This window comes from Momordica charantia (assembly GCF_013281855.1).
Source record: "Momordica charantia cultivar OHB3-1 chromosome 5 unlocalized genomic scaffold, Mcharantia_2.0 BLBB01000005.1, whole genome shotgun sequence".
Classification (NCBI taxonomy): Eukaryota; Viridiplantae; Streptophyta; class Magnoliopsida; order Cucurbitales; family Cucurbitaceae; genus Momordica; species Momordica charantia.
In genome coordinates, this window is record NW_028275163.1 from 16484895 (window position 1) to 16504580 (window position 19686).

At 40.0% G+C, this 19686-nt stretch overlaps 1 protein-coding gene and 1 non-coding gene across 2 annotated transcripts; one reads left to right on the forward strand and one right to left on the reverse strand.

The window, feature by feature from the left end:
• Positions 1 to 6307: 6307 nt before the first annotated feature.
• On the reverse strand, positions 6308 to 8258 carry LOC148211449 (uncharacterized). Its single transcript, XM_088124423.1, has 4 exons — positions 8070 to 8258; positions 7429 to 7675; positions 7180 to 7341; positions 6308 to 6921 (listed from the first exon to the last, which is right to left on the reverse strand). The coding sequence occupies exons 1-4, from the start codon at positions 8256 to 8258 to the stop codon at positions 6308 to 6310; spliced, it is 1212 nt and encodes a 403-aa protein (XP_087980549.1).
• Positions 7692 to 7796, forward strand: LOC148211450 (small nucleolar RNA R71). The gene has a single exon (XR_015791126.1). It is a non-coding gene; the product is annotated as a small nucleolar RNA R71 (small nucleolar RNA).
• Positions 8259 to 19686: the final 11428 nt, after the last annotated feature.

Here is a 19686-nt window from a genome sequence, read left to right on the forward strand (position 1 = left end):
AAAATTTATTGAATAAAACTTTATTAAATAGACATTTGTTTTTACAAAGTACAAACTACGAGTTTAGGGCAACACACCCAACACTTCGATGAAAAACCTAAAATTTCTTCAACACAGAAGAAGTTGCAAAATGAGGGTTACGCCATACTCACCTCAAGAGAAGGACTTGGGTATAAATCACTAGAGCTAATTCGCTTACCAGAAAGGGGAAATAAAAGGTTGCATACACGAACCATATTACGATAGATGAAGTTGACGAGCTTCAAGAAAATCAAGAAAGTGCTAATCAAAGGGTTTCTGCATTAGATCGCATCAGACCGCCAGTCGCACGTTCTTTGATCTTTAAAAGACTAAGTACGGGTACCACAAAAGAAGAAGTTTTATATCCAACTTCTAGTTCTACATGCACTTTAGCTTTTCAAAGGTTAGGTACGACCACAAGAGAAGAAGATAGTCTACGTGTAGCTATCCCTTCTACACGACCTTCATTTTTTCGAAGACTAAGCTTTACACCAGTGAAAAATACGGACCAACGTCCAACATCAGTTTTTGATTGTTGAGACATGAAGGGACAGGAGAAACTTTAAAAGATAGACAACTTGCTGAGATGAAAGGTGATAAAGAGATCTATAGTAGTGTTCCATCTAAAATGAAGAGAAGGACTCGTATTTTTGTAAGTACATAGGGCTTCTTGAAGTTGAAGCCACATACTATCATCCTCATTAAACCGACGGAGGAGGGTGAAGAATGCGAGGAAGATGAGGCCGCATGTTGCCATGTTACTATTGATGAGGTGTCAGACACTGAAACCTCTAAAGAAGTTGCCGAATAAGCCCCCACATCATTAAAAGATGGCAACTAGCCAACAGTTGACGAACTTAAGGAAGTAAATCTTGTCACAAGTGAAGATCCGCGTCCAACCTTCATAAGTGCGTCACTTACTCGTGATGAAGAAGGTGAATATATAACCTACTCACCATATACAGAGATATCTTTGCTTGATCATATAAAAAGATGCCAAGACTTGATTAGAAAGTAGCAGTCTATCACCTTGTGATTGAAGTCATGAAATTAATAGAGGCAAGCTTCATCTGCAAAGTAAAATATCCAACTTGGATAGCTAACATAGTTCCTGTAAGAAAGAAGAACAGTCAACTTCGTATTTGAGTTGACTTTTGTGACTTGAAAAATTCATGTTCCAAAGATGATTTTCCACTACCCATCACGAAAATTATGGTTGATGCTTCTAGAGGACATGAATCCTTATCTTTCATGGATGGATCGTCGGGGTACAACAAAATTTGGATGGCACTTCAGGACGAAGAAATGATAGAATTTCGAAAGCTGAAAGGGATATATTGTTATAAGATAATGCACTTCGGAATGAAAAATGTCGGTGCCACTTATCAGCGCTCCATGCAAAAAGTCTTTGATGGCATGTTACATAAACATGTCGAATGCTACGTTGACGATCTTGTGGTTAAGTCGAAAAAGTTACAAGATCATCTGCGGATCTAACAGTAGTCTTTGATCGCTTGAGAAATTACCAATTATGGATGAACCCTCTCAAGTCTGCATTCAGTGTCACAGCGGGAAAGTTCCTTGGTTTCATTGTAAGACATCGAGGAATTTAAATTGATTAGTCAAAAATTGACGCAATCCAAAAAATGCCTGGACCCATAAACTTACATGAATTAAGAAGTCTCCAAGGGAGGATCAGGAGCGTTTATTCTTGTGGGTACGTGAGCTAGGGCCAGAGGCAGAACGATTTTGGGGGGCCACCGGTGGGTGGATCTCCTCGACAACTATGGGTGAGGGGACAATGGAGATGGGAGTGGGGTTGGCGGGGGTTTGTGAGACAGCCATTTAGGCGGGAAGAGGGGCAAATTTTCATGAGTAGAGGGTGATTCAGTGGTGGGGATGGTAGGAGGAGCGGTTGATTTAGCGGGGCTGAACGATAAGAAGTTTTCAACAGAAGAGGGAGGGTTTTTGGCTTGGATTTGTTGGAGAGGGGCACTGGGGTCTGGAGCACTTACTTGAGAACTGGCGACTGATGGAAGCAGTGGTAGGAGTTCTGAATCAGCGGGAGTGTGCTCCGAACTAGTCGGAGTTTGCTGGACAGAGCTCCGCTCGCCTGAAGCTTCCGGCAGCGGGATCGTCTGCCTGGCTTCCTGGAACTCTTCGCTAGAGCCTTCGCTCGCAGAGACCTCCAACTTGTACGTCTTCTTCTAGTTTACTTTGTGCTTTAATCTAGGCATGGTGAGGTTAGGGTTTCTGGTTTACACGGGGAAAGGAAAGGATTTTGGGGAAGTTTAAAGGAGAGGGGGGAACGGTTATGCAACATAATGAGGGAGAAGGGTGTGTGGAATGTGGGTCTTAAAATGGAAAAAAATATGAGGATTTGCAATTAACACAAATCTTCCCCACGATTTTTTTTTAATTTTCAATTTGAAATGCCTCCAACACGTCATAAATACCCCCAACTCATGATAATGATTTTATCTTCCATAAAATCATGATAATTACTCACCTCTTTCCTCAAATAATGTAGACTGGCCTTAAATGTAAAACTACATGCCTGCCACGCTTTAGCGCTCCCACCTACCTTCTTTCTCTGTCTTCGCCAACGACATCACTTCCGCTGCCCACATTTTCTTGTAAACCACTTTAAGCCTGATTTCAACCTTATCCCCTTGTAAAATAAAATTAACAAAATTAACTTGCAAGAATTAAAAACAAACCAACAAAATATCTAAAACTACATGAAAATAATTTGGCACTGAATCCTACTCTGTTATTCTTTCGTTGATTATGCTTAGTTTGCGGCAAAGTGGTGAGCTCCGGCATTTGTCACCATGTTATCGTCAGAGAAATGCTTCAGCCTATGCCCGTTCATCGTAAATTCTCTTCCCGAATCAATTTCTTGCACCTTAATAGCTCTATAAGGATATACATGTGAGACCAAAAATGGATCTAACCATCTGGATTTGAGTTTTCCTAGGGAGAGCTTCAACCTTCAGTTGTAAAGCAACAGTTGCTGGCCTTTTTCAAACTTCCTTGGCTGGATTCTCGAATCATTCCATCGCTTTGTCTATTCCTTATATATATTGGCATTTTCATACACGTCTCGTCTAAACTCCTCAAGCACCAGCAATTGCAAGCGACGTAAGTCCCCTGCTGCAGCATGGTCCAGATTTTGCTTCTTGACAGACCAAAATGCCTTATGTTCTAATGGGAGGTGGCATGGCTTTCCAAAAACCAACTTGTACAAAAAAGCACTCAGAGGCATTTTAAATGTACGGTAGGCCCATAAAACATCGTCGAGCTTCATTGCCCAGTCCCTTCTATTAGTGCTGACTACTTTCTCCAAAACGCTTTTGATCACTCTATTGGATATCTCATCTTACCCATTCAATTTGGGATGGTAAGTTGTGGATACCCTATGTCTAATGTTGTATTCAGCAAGGAGCAATGCTACAACTTTGTTGATGAAGTGGGAGCATTCGTCACAGATCACGACTCTAGGTGTGCCAAACCTTGTAAACATATGTTTGTGTAAAAACTTGGCGACCACCTTTTTATCACTGCTGGGGCATGATACTGCCTGGACCCATTTTGATACGTAGTCAACTGCTAGCAAATTGAAGAGACCCCCACTGGATGGAGGGAAAGGTCTCATAAAGTCCGTGCTTTAAACATCGAAGAGATCCACCTATAAGATGTCAGTGAGAGGCATTTCAGACCTCTTAGAAATGTTTCCAACTCTCCGACATTCGTTGCAATGGTGGACTAATTTATATGCGTCTTTGAATTATGGGCTAAAAGTATCCGCTCTGAAAACCTTTGCTGTTATGCGCTGCCCTCCAAAGTGCCCACCATAATGACTGAATGGCATTTCGTCAGCACCTGGCTTGCTTCAGCATTGGTAATACACTTTCTTATCATCTTGTCCTGGAAAATCCTATAAAGGAATAGGTCATCCCAAATATAGAATTTGGTCTCAACAGAAACTTCTTTAGCTGTTGTTTATTCATATCAGATGGCAATATCCCACTACCGATATAGTTGGCCAACTCAGCAAACCATGGCTCATCGTCCTCCACATTCAGAACTTCAATACCTAATAACTTTTCGTCAGGAAATGTTCCTCTAATTCTTATTCTTCCCTGGAGCTTCCTAGATCGGTCAACCTGGACAAATGGTCAGCAACCAAATTTTTTGTTCCCTTCTTTTCTTTGATCTCTATGCCAAAATCTTACAACCAGAATCCTGCGAATCAACTGAGGTTTAGCATCCTTCTTTGTGAGCAAATATTTCAATGCTGCATGGTCCGTATAGATAGTCACCTTGAATCCCATCAGATATGCTCTAAACTTTTCAAATGCGAAAACCACTGATAATAGTTCCTTCTCTGTGAAAATGTAATTGATCTATCCTTCTATCAAAGTTTTGCTGGCGTAATAGATCGGATGCAACAACTTTCCTTTGCGTTGAGCAAGGACTGCTCCCACAGCATAGTCGTTGGCATCGCACGTCGGTTCAAAAAGTTACGTCCAATCCGGTGCTGTTATTATCGGTGCATGGGTAAGAGCATATTTCAGTGTGTTAAACGCCTGCAAACAATCAAATGTGAAGTTAAATTCTTTATCATTCTCAAGCACTGGACAAAGAGGTTTAGAGATTTTCAAAAAGTCCTTAATAAATCTGCGATAAAACCCAGCGTGCCCCAAAAAGCTGCGAATGCCCTTGACATTCACAGGTGGGGGCAATTTCTCTATTGCCTCTATCTTTGCCTTGTCTATTTCAATGCCCTTGTTGGAGACTCTGTGCCCCAGCACAATTCCTTCCTGCACCATGAAATGACACTTCTCCCAATTCAAAACTAAATTTGTTTATTCACATCTTTGCAACACATTCTTCAGATTTTTCAAGCACTCTGCAAATGACTTCCCAAACACTAAAAAATCGTCCATAAATACCTCGAACACTGATTCTACCAAATTAGAAAAGATGACCATCATGCACCTTTGGAACGTTGCTGGGTCATTGCAAAGCCCGAATGGCATCCGTCTAAATGAAAATGTCCTATAGAGGCATGTAAATGTCGTCTTCTACTGATCTTGAGGGGCTATCGTAATCTGATTATACCCACTGTAGCTGTCTTGAAAACAGTAATACTCTTGCCTTGCAAGTCTATCTAGCATTTGATTAATGAAGGGGAGAGGGAAATGGTCATTCTTTGTGGCCTTGTTCAGCTTGCAGTAGTCCATACATATACGCCATCATGTCACCGTCCTAGTGGGTATCAACTCATTCTTCGCATTTTCCACTACAGTCATGTCGCCTTTCTTAGGCACACATTGCACTAGGCTTACCCACTCACCATTGGGGTATATGATTCCTGATCTAACCACTTGATAATTTCCTTCTTCACTACTTCTTTCATTTCTGGATTAAGTCTACTTTGGGGCTCAATAGAGTTCCTGCACAATCTTATGCATACAAAAGTTGGGGCTTATTCCCTTGATGTCAGCAATAGTCCACCGAATTGCTCTCTGATGGGCCTTCAGCACACTCAACAACATTTGCTCTTTTTCCATGGATAGGTCTACTGCTATGATTATTGGCAATGTCATTTACAAACCTAGGTAGGCATACTTCAGATGTTGAACCAATGCTTTGAGTTCCAGGACTAGTGGCTCTTCTATAGATGACTTAAGCAATTTATACTCATGATTTGCGAGGTTTAAAGACTCATGCATGTGCTTAGCTGACCTTTCACTACTGTTCATACTGTCTAGGTAGATACCCTCAAAGTCCTCCTCTACATTATCAGCATCATTCTAGAGTCGACCACTTTTAGATGCTTTAGCATGGCTTCTGCTTCCAACTCTTCCATTAATGCTTCATCCAAAATCTTTAGCACTGAGCACTCTTCTGATTCAGCAGGGAATTTCATTAAATCATACACTGAGAATTTTACTTCTTGATCTTGACCTCATATTGTCAATTCCCCTTTGTGGACGTCCACCAACACTCTTCCAGTTGCAAGGAATGACCTCCCAAAGATGATAGGGACCTCCTTATCTGCATTATAGTCCAAAATAATGAAGACATTAGGGAAAATAAATTTATCGACTTGTACTAGAAAGTCTTCAAATTTTCCCTCTGGATGCATGATGGATCGGTCTGCAAGTTGCAAAGTTATTGTTGTGGGCCTTGCTTCTCCTATACCCAGCTTGTTGTAAATAGTTAAAGGCATAAGGTTGATGCTGGCTCCCAGATTACATAGTGTAAGCCCTATTTTCTATCCTCCAATGGAAACAGGTATGGTGAAGCTCCTAGGATCTTTCATGTTTGTTGGAATTTTGCTTGTAAGGATAGTGCTGCAGGCCTTAGTCATTGTCATAGTTTCATACTCTCCCAACTTTCTCTTCTTTGTGAGTATCTCCTTTAGGAACCGTACATAATTTGGTATTTGCTCTAGAGCTTCCACCAAAGTGTTAACATGCAGTTGCTTCAGCAAACCTAAGAATTTCATAAGCAGAATATTATGCTCTTTCTTCTGCAACCGCATAGGATATGGTGGTGTCGGTCTGTATTCTGCTGGAGCATCCTCATACCTTGCCTGCTTTCTTTTCTTGGGCACTTTGGTCTGCGTTGATCCTACATTAGATGCTTTAATATTCACTGGGTTGACCTCCTCACTCGAAGAATTCTCAATTTCCCTTTGTTGTTCAACAATCTGTACTGGTGGGGTAGGTGAAACTATCTCTGCTGGCTCACTATCTTTTGCTGGCTGAAATTCTCCTTGTTCTACCTCGTTCACTGCCTTGGAGCATTTGGATATGCCGGAGGTAATGCTTTTTCCTCTTTGCAGTGTGAGAGCCTTACATTGCTCCTTGCCATCTCTCTTCGATACTTCAGTATCGCTAGGCAATGCTCTTTAAGGTCTGCTTTTCAAATTGGTTGATAACTGGGCTACTTGTAACTATAGGTTTCTTATTGATGCAGCCTGGTTTTGCACAGTGGCTTCATTATCTGCCATGTACTGCTTCATCAGCTTCTCCAACAATGCAAACAATCCTTCTGAAGGCTTTTGTGCTACCATCTGACCTTGATTCGCAAAACCTAGGGGATAACTTCCTTTTTACTGATATGCTAGAACATTGGACGTACCAGCATTATTTCCTCCCTGATTTCCACTCCAACTGAAGTTGGGGTGACTTCTCCAGTCGGGGTTATACATCTTGGAGTATGAGTTGTTTCTACTATTCTGTGGATTTCCCAAGTAGTACACCGACTCTTGATTGCCAGGACAATTATTATAATAATGATCTCCTTTGCAAAAAGAGCAATAAATCCCTTAGATGTGGCTAACATTTGCTTTGCCAGCATATGCTCCCACTGTACTTTGTTGTGTCATACTTTTCATCACTAAGTCTTTCAGGTTCTCAGTCTTCGAGTTTAGAGCAGAGTATGACTCAGATTTGTTAAGTCCCTTGCTTCCTCTACCATGTATAGCTCTAAGGTCAGACCATGAATGGTTGTTGGACGATATCCTTTCCAAGATGTTGAATGCTTCAGCATAAGGTTTAGCTAACAAAGCCCCATTTGTTGACACATCGATGACTAAACGCGTCGCATCGTCCAAACCATTGTAATATGTTTCGATCTGCATGCATCTTGGGATTCCATGGTGAGGGCATTTTTGCAGAAGTCGCTTGAAACGCTCTCAAGATTTACTCACTAACTCCCAACAAATTGTTAAAAGTTGTGATATTGCTTCTGTATTTAGCATATTTGTTGGGCGGGAAGTACTTCATCAAAAAAATTTTGTCCAAGTCATCCCAACTTGTAATTGATTATGAAAGAAGTGACTCCAACAATGTTCTAGCTTCATCTCTTAGTGAATAGAGGAACAATTTTAGGCACAACACTTCTTTGTTGCATCTATCATCCTTAAATGAATTGCATACTCCCATAAAAAACTTCAGATGGGAATGTGGGTCCTCCATAGGATGTCCGTGAAACTAGCCGCCCACTGTCTGGAGCATCTAAAACATTACCGGATTGAGTTCAAACTTTGGGGCTGCAATTTTCAGGCCTGTGATTACTTGGTTGAAATTATAAAATGTTGGTGCTGCATACGCCCTAATTTCTCTATCGATGTCATCTGCTAGTAATACAACATTGAGAGGGGGCACTGCTACCTCAGGGTCAGCAGAAACAGGAACCCCATCTACTATTTCTTTCATCCTCACATTCGGTGGGATAGGCTAGCGCGGATTTAGGTTAAGCGGATTCATGTTTGCTTCAGCTTCGGCTCTCCTTTGTTCTCTTCGATTTCTATGGAAAGTACGCTCTATCTTGTGATCAATCATATACTCCTAGCTCTCAAAATCGTTCATGCACCTACAACCACACAAAAATGTGAGAACGAGAAAACTCGATTATGCTATGTATCTACAAACACTATTGTTTAAAATAAAATCACCAACTCCCCGGAAATAGTGCCAAAAACTTATTTTGTTCATACAACTGTGTTGATAACACGTGCAAGTACAAAATTACCAATTGTAGCACGAAACGAGGTTGAATCTACAGGACTTTGGATTGTATTCTAAACTATGTTCGCAGATACCAAAATGTAAAAACAAAAATATAGATGATTGTGTTCTATGTAAAAGAAATATCATAAACAAAACAGTAAATGATCTCAACAGCATACACACTTCAAAATGTTGATAACAGAAAGAAGTTGCAGCATATAACAGGGAAAATGGGGGTTGACAGATATGGAAAAGTGGGGGATACTTAACATGCTTTCACTGACTTTTCAACCTACCCTCTAGCAAGAAAACATTCATTGGTGCTGAACTTGACATGGTTCCCTTCCGAGACACCCAAACATGAATACCCACAACTCTCGTTGCTAGGTTTCCAAGCAATATACACAAGTTCTAAGCATGATTAAGGGACCTCATTCCTTAGCGTCCACAAATTACTAGAAAAAAGTAACAAATTACAAACAGGACAAGTCAGCTAGCTACCCATAAGCCCTTCCGAGACAATACAGACACTAGAATACAGAACAGAGTGGCCTACAATGTTAGGTAAGATTTAAGAAATAAATACAACTCTATTTAATAACCAATGAAATCAGCTAGAGGTTTGGTTTTTTATCAGCTACAACATGTAGATCTCCCTGAAATGGGGTTTAGTTCATGAAGAAAAGAAGAAAATACAATGAGTAAAGGAAGAAGACAACCCATTTAAAAAAAAAATAGAATAAAACTGAGGATAAAGATGACAGCTCGAAGCAGCAGTCAAATATCCTCCCCTGTCATCAGCTCTCTCCCCTCCCTAAAAATGGGGAGATTCCTCCTCATTGTCGTTTTTCAGCTCTCAAAAGTGTGTCTCTATTTGGATCTGTGTGTGTCGACTAGGGTTAACTGTCCCTTTTATATCGGGTCCCAATTTTAAGGCACCCAGCTGCAGGTTGTACGGGCATGGTAAATTCTCATTCCTAGGTTGTTAACTACGCAGTAAATCCATGCTCCAACATTACTTCACTCCAGCTTTCAACTGCTTTGCTTTGCAATTACATAATCCACTTTTCTATGGGCTTAGCACTCTCTTCATGCTTTGTCTTCTTTTTCTAAACATGTGCATTTAAGCGAGAAATAAGAGAATTTAGTGCAATTTTTAGCCAGAGCATTCAAGACCTGAGACTTTTAGCTCAAACTTCACTTTCTAATATTATCTATGATATTTAAGAGCTAAAATGGACACACCTTGACAATTCTTTGCACATAAACATCCAAATATACACTAGAATAACTCTCTTTTGGAGAGTTATCACTGGCCGATGCCAACCGTTCCCGAGATTGATGAGGAAGGATGTCAATTTCGAGGGGATCAAGCATGTGAAAATGCTTTTCAAAGCATAAATAAATATTTGCTTAATCCACATATCTTGGGTGTACCTATAGTAGGAAAATCGTTGATACTAAATATCACTGCACAAGAAAGATCGTTCGAGGCATCATTGGTGCAAGAATGAGAGAAAGGGAATGAACGAGCCCTTTATTACTTGAGTCCTTGATCGGAGCTGAGCTAAACTTCTCTCCTATTGAGAAGATGTGTCTTTCTCTCTTCTTCACCATTGATAAATTAAGGCACTATATGCAAGCCTTCACAGTGCATTTGGTTGTTAAGGCAAATCCAATAAAATATGTCCTGTCTAGACCGATCATTTTTGGACGTCTAGCAAAATGGGAATTTTGCTCCAACAATACGATATTGTTTACATATCGCAAAAGGTAATAAAAGGACAAACATTGGTGGACTTCCTAACAAATCATACAGTCCAATCATATTGGAAATTTTGCGAAGATTTGCTTGATGAAGACGTCTTCTATATTGAAGTTACTGAACCTTGGACCATGTAATTTGATGGTGCAGCACGAGCAGGGGTAAGTGTTGTCTTTTTTTACCTAAAAAACATATGTTAACCTACAGCTTCACACTTGGTGAATTGTGTTCAAACAAAGATGCTAAATATCAAGCACTCATCATAGGTCTTCAAATTGTGATAGAATCCGAAATAACATACATTGAGATCTACGACGATTCAAAGTTGATAATCAACCAACTTCTAATTGAGTATGATGTGAAGCACGAAGACCTTAAGCTTTACTTCACTTATGCGAGACAACTGCTAGAGAGGTTCGATAGCATAACATTAGAGCATGATTTTTGTTCGGAGAACCAAAAAGTAGATGCCTTAGCAAATTTGGCTACTACTCTTACAGTTTAGGAAGACGAGACGTTGCACATCTCACTTTGCCAAAAGTGGATCACCCCAACAATCGAAAACGAGCATCAAAAAGCAAACGCTATATCAGTTTGCAACCTTGAAGAAGAAGATTGACGACAATCCATTAGACTATCTTCAACATGGAAAGTTTCCAATTGACCTCAGACATAATACTAAAATACATAAAAGGGTTGATGAGCTACTATTTATCGACGCGCATATGAAGGCCTCTCCCTTTGATGTTTGGGAAAGGAAGAATCTGTTAAGGCGTTAGAAGAAGCACACTCAAGAGTTTGTGGCGTTCATCAGTCCGAACCAAAGCTCAATTTCCAATTAAAGAGGATGGGCTATTACTGGCCCATAATGGTTCAAGATTCTATGGAATACACAAAGAACTGTAAAGCTTGCCAGATTCACACTAATTTCATACATCAGCCACCAAAACCTCTACACCCCACTGTAGCCTCGTGGCCATTTGAATTTCGGGGACTTGACCTTATCAGTCCTATAATGCCTAAATCTGCAGCTGGACATTCTTACATATTGTGACGCCCCCAAATTTCACTACATAACAAGATGACGTCACTATATTACCTATTCACCACCCCTTCCATCCAAGACGTGAAACAGTTACTTTAAAGATAATCAGGGACTCAAAACACAACTAATTCCTAAAAGTTTGTGCCCGTCTCAGTGGCTAGCAATCCAATTAAAAGAAAACAATCATTTGGTCCAATAATCCAAAGTGCATCAGTGATTCAAATAATAACAATAACCGCAAAACATTAGTTTGCCTATGAAGAATGAATAAAGAAAAAGAAAACGTTCCGTGAGTCAACCCAATGTCTAGTACACCCCTAACTATAAGTTTCTAACGCTGCTCCCAATGAACGACAGTTTCCGCCATCCTAACCAACGCAACTAGTGATCCCTCCTCGGTCAAGCCTCTTCCACGTCATCACCACGGTCGGGGGCCCTGTTCGTACCTGAAACAATTAAGGTAGAGGGGGGTGAGTATATAAAATACTCTGTAAGTAGCCCGCCCTAACTAATCACCACAGCATGCTCGTAATCACAGCGACATCAAACACAATAGCAAAAACAAACAACCAAGCAACAAGAGATAATAACAGTAGATTAACATTCCCATATAAGCATTCATACACTAGGACTCCCAGGACTTCGACTGCACGACCTACTAGCCTTTGACCCATTCGAGCTAGAATTCGCTCTACCCTCTACGTTAGTACTCCAAGTCTAACTCTTCAAGGCATATCGGCCCTTGACATTTATCCCCAAGATACCGACCTCCCTCTACAAAAGCTTGGCGTTCGACCTTGCCATTTATTCCCAAGGCCTTGAACTGTGCATCAGTCCTTGACATTTATCCCCAAGGTACCGATGACTACTCGGCGCATTGGTTATTGACCTTTATCCCCAAGATCCCAATACTCATCTATAGAAACTTGTTGTTCAGCCTTGTCATTTATCCCCAAGGCATCGATGACTACTGACGTATTGGTCCTTGACATTTATCCCCAAGATCCCAATACTCCTTTATAGAAAACTTGGTGTCCGACCTTGTCATTTATCCCCAAAGCCTTCTACCCCCGGAGCCTCGACATCCAGTAGGGACCTAACCGCCTCGTCTGTTGCCCACGAGGCCACAACACCGGTACATCCACTTTCATTGCACGATAAACCACGTATTCGCAACATCATCATTCTCTAAAACTTTACCACATAACCTTCAATCGTCTACTACACGGCCTTGAATAACCCAATGACTAGTATGCGTTTTCACTTCTGACAAACCACATGATAACAACAGCTAACCCTTCCCATAACTTTTGACAACTCCCACTAACCCTTCCAAGACAACCTGTAAGTCACCCACATTCCAAGTCACAACAAAATTTTCCAGCATACATTTAATCCTACCAAACAAAACACTACCCAACAGCTTCCAACTAAACGACATAAAACTAAATAACATGCAATTAGTATATGCATTTCATCTCAACATGTTTCCAAACGTCATAGATCAATCCCTTCCAACCACAATAATCAGAACTGCCCAGCCACATTCAACGACAAGAAACCATGCATGCTCATAATGTCTAACAATAGAATTAATAACATGTAACTCAACAACAATCACTAGGTGTTCACAAAACCAAGACTAACAATTACTATATGCACGAAATAAATTATTCTAACTATAAATCAGCACAAAACCATTCCATTAACTTTCAATAACGCACGCACTAGCCCCCTGGTGGTACTTACACACTGCTATGCTCCTAGATCTTGCGTCAATTCAACACCTAATCAACAATAGACAAATAAAAATAATTAACACAAAATTTCCAGCCATCAAAATTCAATATAAGGGGTCTTGCAACGTCCGTTACCTCAAAAAAATGCCTCGTCTAGGTGCGGCTAACTCCGGCCTAACTCGAATAAATGTAGGTTGCGTAAATCGAGCTCCTAATGGTTATCGATAGGCGCCGAAAGCAAAAACTGCTGCTGTCCAAGCTACTTTATCAACAAAAACTCACCAAATCGATACTCACTACGCTGTGTGCAGCAAGGATCCACACCGCGATTTCTGACCACCAAGGGAGACCGAACTCGCTCGCGAAGGGGGAGATGCACCGCCGGAAAACGCCCAAGAACTGTACCCACGCCGCACCGCCGCCGCCTGCTGCTGCCTGACACCCTGCGCATGCCCGCTGTTGCCCAAAGTCACGCGTCTGATGTTGTTCGACACCACGCGCCGCTGCTGTCCGGAGCCGCGCGCTTGATGTTGTCCGAGCGCACTGCCTGCTGTCGTCCGTCGAAGTTGAGCGCTGCTGTGTCGAGGTCGCCGGCCATTGAGCTTGCTTCGAGAAGGAGCGGGTTGGCGGTAGAAGGAAGAATGGAGAGAAGGAAAACGGGGGGGGGGGGGGGGTGGGTGTTTCACGAAAATGGTGGATTTTGGGGGCTAGGGTTTCCTCTTCCCTTTTCTTTTGTTTAAAAAAAAAACCCACTTGGGCTAGGGTTTTTCATTTACTTCTCTTTTGTTTTAAAATAAGAAAGGCCTACTTACCCAATTACTTCTTGTTATAACAAAACCAAGCCCACGAACAAGAAATTAGAATCCTATTTCCAACCTCCTTAAGCTTAATTATAACCAATAATATAATTTAGTAGTTGGTCCAACGACCCAGGACAATTGCCAAAGAAGCGGACTTCTCGCTAAACAATAATTAAATAAGTACATACACGCAAATGACTCACAACAATTTCCGCAACAGTTCAAAATAAACTGAAATGAAACACTTAAATTAAATAAAAAAAATTCTAAGAAAGGAAGCCCTGAGACTCGAGAGTAACCTAACCTGAGTAACGCGGGGTGTTACACATACTCACGGGGACTGATTATTTTTCAACGTAGGCTGAAGCAATTGTGCTAAAAGAGGCAAAGAAACAGAACATTTCAAACTTCGTCTGAACTCGTATAATTTATCAGTACGGTATACCTCAGGAATTGTCATTGACAATGGCTGATAGTTTTCCAATAGTTTGATGGACAAACTATGCGAAAAGTTTAACTTCAAGCAATACAAATCATCCATGTATAATGTTGCAGCGAATGGGTTGATAGAAGCATTCAACAAGACATTATGCAACTTGTTGAAGAAAGTGGTCTCCAAGACAAAAAGAGACTGGCAAGAGAAGATCGGTGGAGTATTATGGGCTTATCGAACTACTCATCGTACTTCTACAAGAGCTACATCTTACTCTTTAGTTTATGGTGTAGAAGTTATCCTTCACTTGGGAAAGGAATTCAATCAATACGAATGGCCATGCTAGAAGGTCTAACCACTAAAGACAATACAAAATTACGCCTTCAAGAGTTAGAAGCACTTGACGAGAAAAGACTTGATGCGCAACAAGCATTGGAATGCTATCAGGCACGAATGACCAGAGCCTTCAATAAAATGTTTGGCCTCGATCATTTCAAGTTGGTGATATGGTGCTTGCTATTCGAAGACTTATCATCACGACGCATCACACAGGGAATAAGTTCACACCTAAATGGGACGGACGACATCATCAAAGAAGTCTACACAAATGTAGCGTATAAGATCGTTGATAAACATGGATTGAGAATTGGTCCAATTAACGGCAAAATTTTTAAAATGTTTTATGCGTGAAATGTAAACACTTCTTATCGTAAGAGTCTAAACTACATGATACTCTTGGCCCGCATGAGTTAAAAAGGTGAACAACCCAAAAAAAAAAAATAACTCTTGCACTTGAACAACGTTATGACTTGATCCCTTTCATTGAAGGTTACGTACGCAGCTTAGAGGAAACTTTGAGTTTAGTCTATAATAAGAAAAAATCTGAAATCATGAATCAAGACAATTTTATTTCTTTATGATTAAAAAGAAAAAGTACTATTAACATGAAAACATAGAGTCCATACATGAAAGGATAAATGAAAACAAAAAAATAAAAAAAATAATATTATTATTAATATTAAAAAATCCTCTAAAATCGCGGCATCTAGTTGAAGTCCTTCGACTCTTGTTACGCATCGTCCAAAGTTCACAACAGGTCTCAAGCGATCTGACATCCGCATCATTCACAATCGAAGCACTTTCAGTATCATTCATCTTTTCTCGTACTTTAGAGGCTTCAAGTTTTTGTCGATCCATATATCCATCTTGCTCGAGAATCAACTTAGAAACTTCACCTTGCTGAGCTCGGGCAACTTTAAGCTTGGCTTCCAACTCTTTTTCCTCTTACAGTAGTTGTGCATGTTGTTGTTGAAGTTTATTCTTCTCCACAAGAGCATGTTGCTCATTGTATAATATCTTCTCTAAACTAAATTTGCTCTCCTCTAATTGACGATCTTTACTTGATGAAGTCAACTGAGAGGAAATCGATGATTGTAGGTTGTTATAAGTTTCAACCTTTCGAAAGTAGTCATCTACAAATTCTTCAAGATGAGCAAGATTAGTTACTCTAGTCACCGAAATTTTATGGATAATTTTGCGTGCCTCTTGTTCAAGTTTAGAAATTCTATCAAGTGGAGTACGCGTAATCTTCGTGTGTAAAGTTTTTCATATAATTAAAGCAACTTTCCATCGACCGTCGGAAATTACGTTAGCTACACATAGATCAGACACTTCCAGGATGACAACATGCACCACCTTATTGGCTGGTGTAGAATCTTCAACAATTGCAGGCAATGGATGAGAAGGAGCTACAACTCTGTCAGTTGGCGCCTTGAAATTTTCGACACCAGTGAAAATTGGATCGTGAACATGAGGACTTGTCAAAGATGAAAACTACTTTGCTCGTCAATTACTTAAAGGAAATCATCCATAGGTGACCGGAAATCACATAAAATGAAATTATCATTAAAAAAATAATAATCGTAAAAAAGAAAGAAAAGAAAAGAAATTAACTAACCAAAGGAAGAGGAAGACACTCTGAAGAACTTTCTACACCATTAAAGAATTTATCACAGCACAAACTAATAGTGGTTTGGATTTCTTTGACCCTTTCCAATGATGACCACTATTTTACTACTGTAACTTTCTTTATTATGCTCAGAATTGAACTTCTTAATCTCTAACAGACGAATTCTTTTCCTTCCATTATCATTACCAACCTTCTTGGGACGTTTGGGTTTGGAAGGATGAGAAAGGGCTCTGCTTATCAACTGGCGTACATCTTTTTTAAGATAATCTCAATTTTTTGCTAGCCACCAATTCTTGTAGTGATGAGTAACTTAGCTATGTGGATTTAGTAAACGTGCAGGGAGATGTACTTGAGATAATTTCCTAGTTAGAATACAAAGCCTCCAATGACATAATACTTTATCCAAGCTGATTGGAGGAACCTCTTCTCGTCCATATCCTTCGGTATATCTTGATAAAACCCAAACCGTCAACTAAACCGATAAGGACTATAAGCCTCAATGACCATCGAACTTGAACATCGTGACGATATGAAGCATGACCTTATGCTCAAGAAGAGTGACAAATCCCGAAATGAAAGTTTTTCATTACCATTCAAATCTTCATCTCTATTTCTAGGTTGAAGAGTTGAAAGTGATGATATACAATTTATCTTTGTGAATGATATCACGAGTAGCAACCTCGTTGAAGTATTTAGCTCCACCTTCTCCGAAATAATCAACCATCATCGGGCCTCTAACTGGCATGGGAGTTTTGAAACGTGTATGAAAATAATGAGCAAGCCAGCCATAAACATAATGTATGGGAAAGCAAGCACCTGAGTTCCCAGCTGAAGTTGACGCATCGTGGATCTAGCCGAGCCCACAATAAATGTTGGCCAAAACAGGAATAACAAAGCTAAATGAAGTACCTTCAGTCATGTAACTAGTAGTTTTAAAAACCTCTGGATGAAGAGAATTCTTACTAGGAAAGACGAATACGCATAACCAACAAGATAGGAAAGCAGCCAAGTATGTTTTTTCCTTCCATTTATCTTCTACGCCCGGTTGGTCAAATAACTTAATTTCTTCCACTAACCAACTACAGCATACTGAAGGAGTCCTATCTGGATTATGGGTTGAACGAGGTCGATAAGTTTTCTGTTCCCTTCGAGGAGGTGGCTGTGCATATTTTCCATTTCCTTTAAACCAGAAAGAGATCCATAACTTGATAGGGACTCATAAACCAATACCCTATTTAGATGCAACATGGTGATAAGTAGCAAAAAGATACTCACAACTCTTTGGGAGATTTCTCTCTTTTTGAGTAGATGACGCTAAAACCTCATGCAACTTGGAACAACTTCATCATGACACCAGCCTTCGGTAAGAAGTCCTCCTAATCTCCACATATCCCACAAATAGATGGATAACTCTCTAAATGACGTATGAAGAATATTAGTGGAAGGATACCATGTTTCGCACACTCAAATTATATTAGTATTGTGATCATAGGTGTACAAAGAAGCCAGCACAGCATCCAACAAGTGATTAGACTATAAAATAACTAAACACCTCTTCTTGGGATTAGGGTGTTCCGTAAAATACACCATGATGCTGCAAAAAAAATGTTATGGTTTTAAAATATATGTATATATACTTTAGAAAAGAAAAGAGGGAGTGATATCACTGCAAGACAGATAAAGGTGACCAATGTTGGTATAGGAACACTTCAACCGATCGAAAAGGTATTAACTTATCCAGCAAAAATGTCGCTGCACGATAGATAACAATGACTACTGTTGATAAAGGAACACCTTAACTGATCAAAAAGATGTTAATCCACCCAGCAAAGCTGTCACTCTAAGACAAATGGAAGTGACCACTGTTGGTATAGGAACACCTCAACGGATCGAAAAAGTGTTAAACCTATCCAGCAAAGATGTCACTGCAAGAAAGATAACAATGACTACTGTCGGTATGTGAACACCTTAACCGACAGAAGAGGTGTTAACCTACTCAGCAAAGATGTCAAGGATGGAAGTGAGCACTACTAGTATGAGAATACCTTAACCGATCAAAAAGGTGTTTACTCAGCAAAGATTTCACTGCAAGAAAGATAACAATGACTACTGCTGGTATAGGAACGCCTTAACCAAGAAAAGATGTTAACTTACTCAGTAAAGATGTCACAGATGGATATAAGCACTGTTGGTATAGGAACACCTTAACCGATCGAAAAGGTGTTAACCTATTCAATAAAGATGTCACTGCAAGGAAAGTGGAAGTGAGCACTATTGGTATAGGTACACCTCAACCAATCGAAAAGGTGTTAATCTACCTAGTAAAGCTGTCACTCTAAGGCAGAGGGGTGTGACCACTGCTGGTATAGGAACACCTTAACTGATCGAAAAGGTGTTAACCTATCCAACAAAGATGTCACTGTAAGGCAGATGGAAGTGAACACTACTTGTATAGGAACACTTTAACCGATTGAAAAAGTGTTAACCTACTCAGCAAAGATGTCACAGATGGAGGTGAGTGTTAGGACTTTCTCTACCTTTAAAAAGATTAGAGACTCATGCAAGTGCACACGGTCACAAGTAATACTTGGGAATAATCCAAGGTCGAATCTTCAGGGACTTGTTGCTTTTCAAAACAGTTTAACGAAGTGAATGATTTAAATACGCAATTGTGATTTATGAAGAAAATAGTGATGAAATGTTGTTGTTTGGGGTTTTAACTATCAAGCAATTTAATAAAACTCAACCACTTTGATTTCTACCTTAGTTTTGATGCAAAACATGGAAAACACACTTTGTTGGGAAACTACGCCAGGTGCATTTATAGCTTTTCTTAGGAAATTGAGTTCTACTATTTCACTACCGCTTTTGGTTGCTGCAGAGGCTAGGGTAACCTACAATCATTTGTCTATGTGTGATTACAATTCTAGAGAATAATTATCAACTCATTTTCATTATGGGTCAGAGGGCCTATGTCTAGGACCATGTTTTATGCGCTTATGTTTAAGTCACATCCCATATTGATTTCCTATTATTTTACCTAACTCACCCTTCTCAAGATTGGGCTTTAGTATATAAATCAAGTTCCCACTGTCCAAATGGAAAAAAGACGTAAAGAGAAGTATTTAGAAACCAACCCAAAAAAGTGTCAGGCGCAATTTTGGGCAAAATCCCGAGCGTGTTGAAAATCAAATCATTTTGACTAAGACATTCCACAAAGAGGTTGATAACTAATTTAGAACATTTTTAAAGGAAAGAAAATGCACGAAAACATAAAGGAAGTATTTTTCATTGAATTAAAATGAATAAATGAGTCGTACAAAGAGTTATAGCTTGACCTTCTTCTCTCTCGAGTGTAAGGGGAGTGTAAACTCGCAAAAGAA

Coding starts and splice junctions, on each gene's coding strand:
- LOC148211449 (XM_088124423.1), bottom strand. CDS start 8,258: ATGAAAGAAATAGTAGATGGGGTTCCTGTTTCTGCTGACCCTGAGGTA. Junction 7,676..8,069: donor CAAAGTTTGAACTCAATCCG/GTAATGTTTTAG, acceptor AGATGCATGCAG/ATCGAAACATATTACAATGG. Junction 6,922..7,179: donor TCAGGGAGGAAATAATGCTG/GTACGTCCAATG, acceptor GCGATACTGAAG/TATCGAAGAGAGATGGCAAG.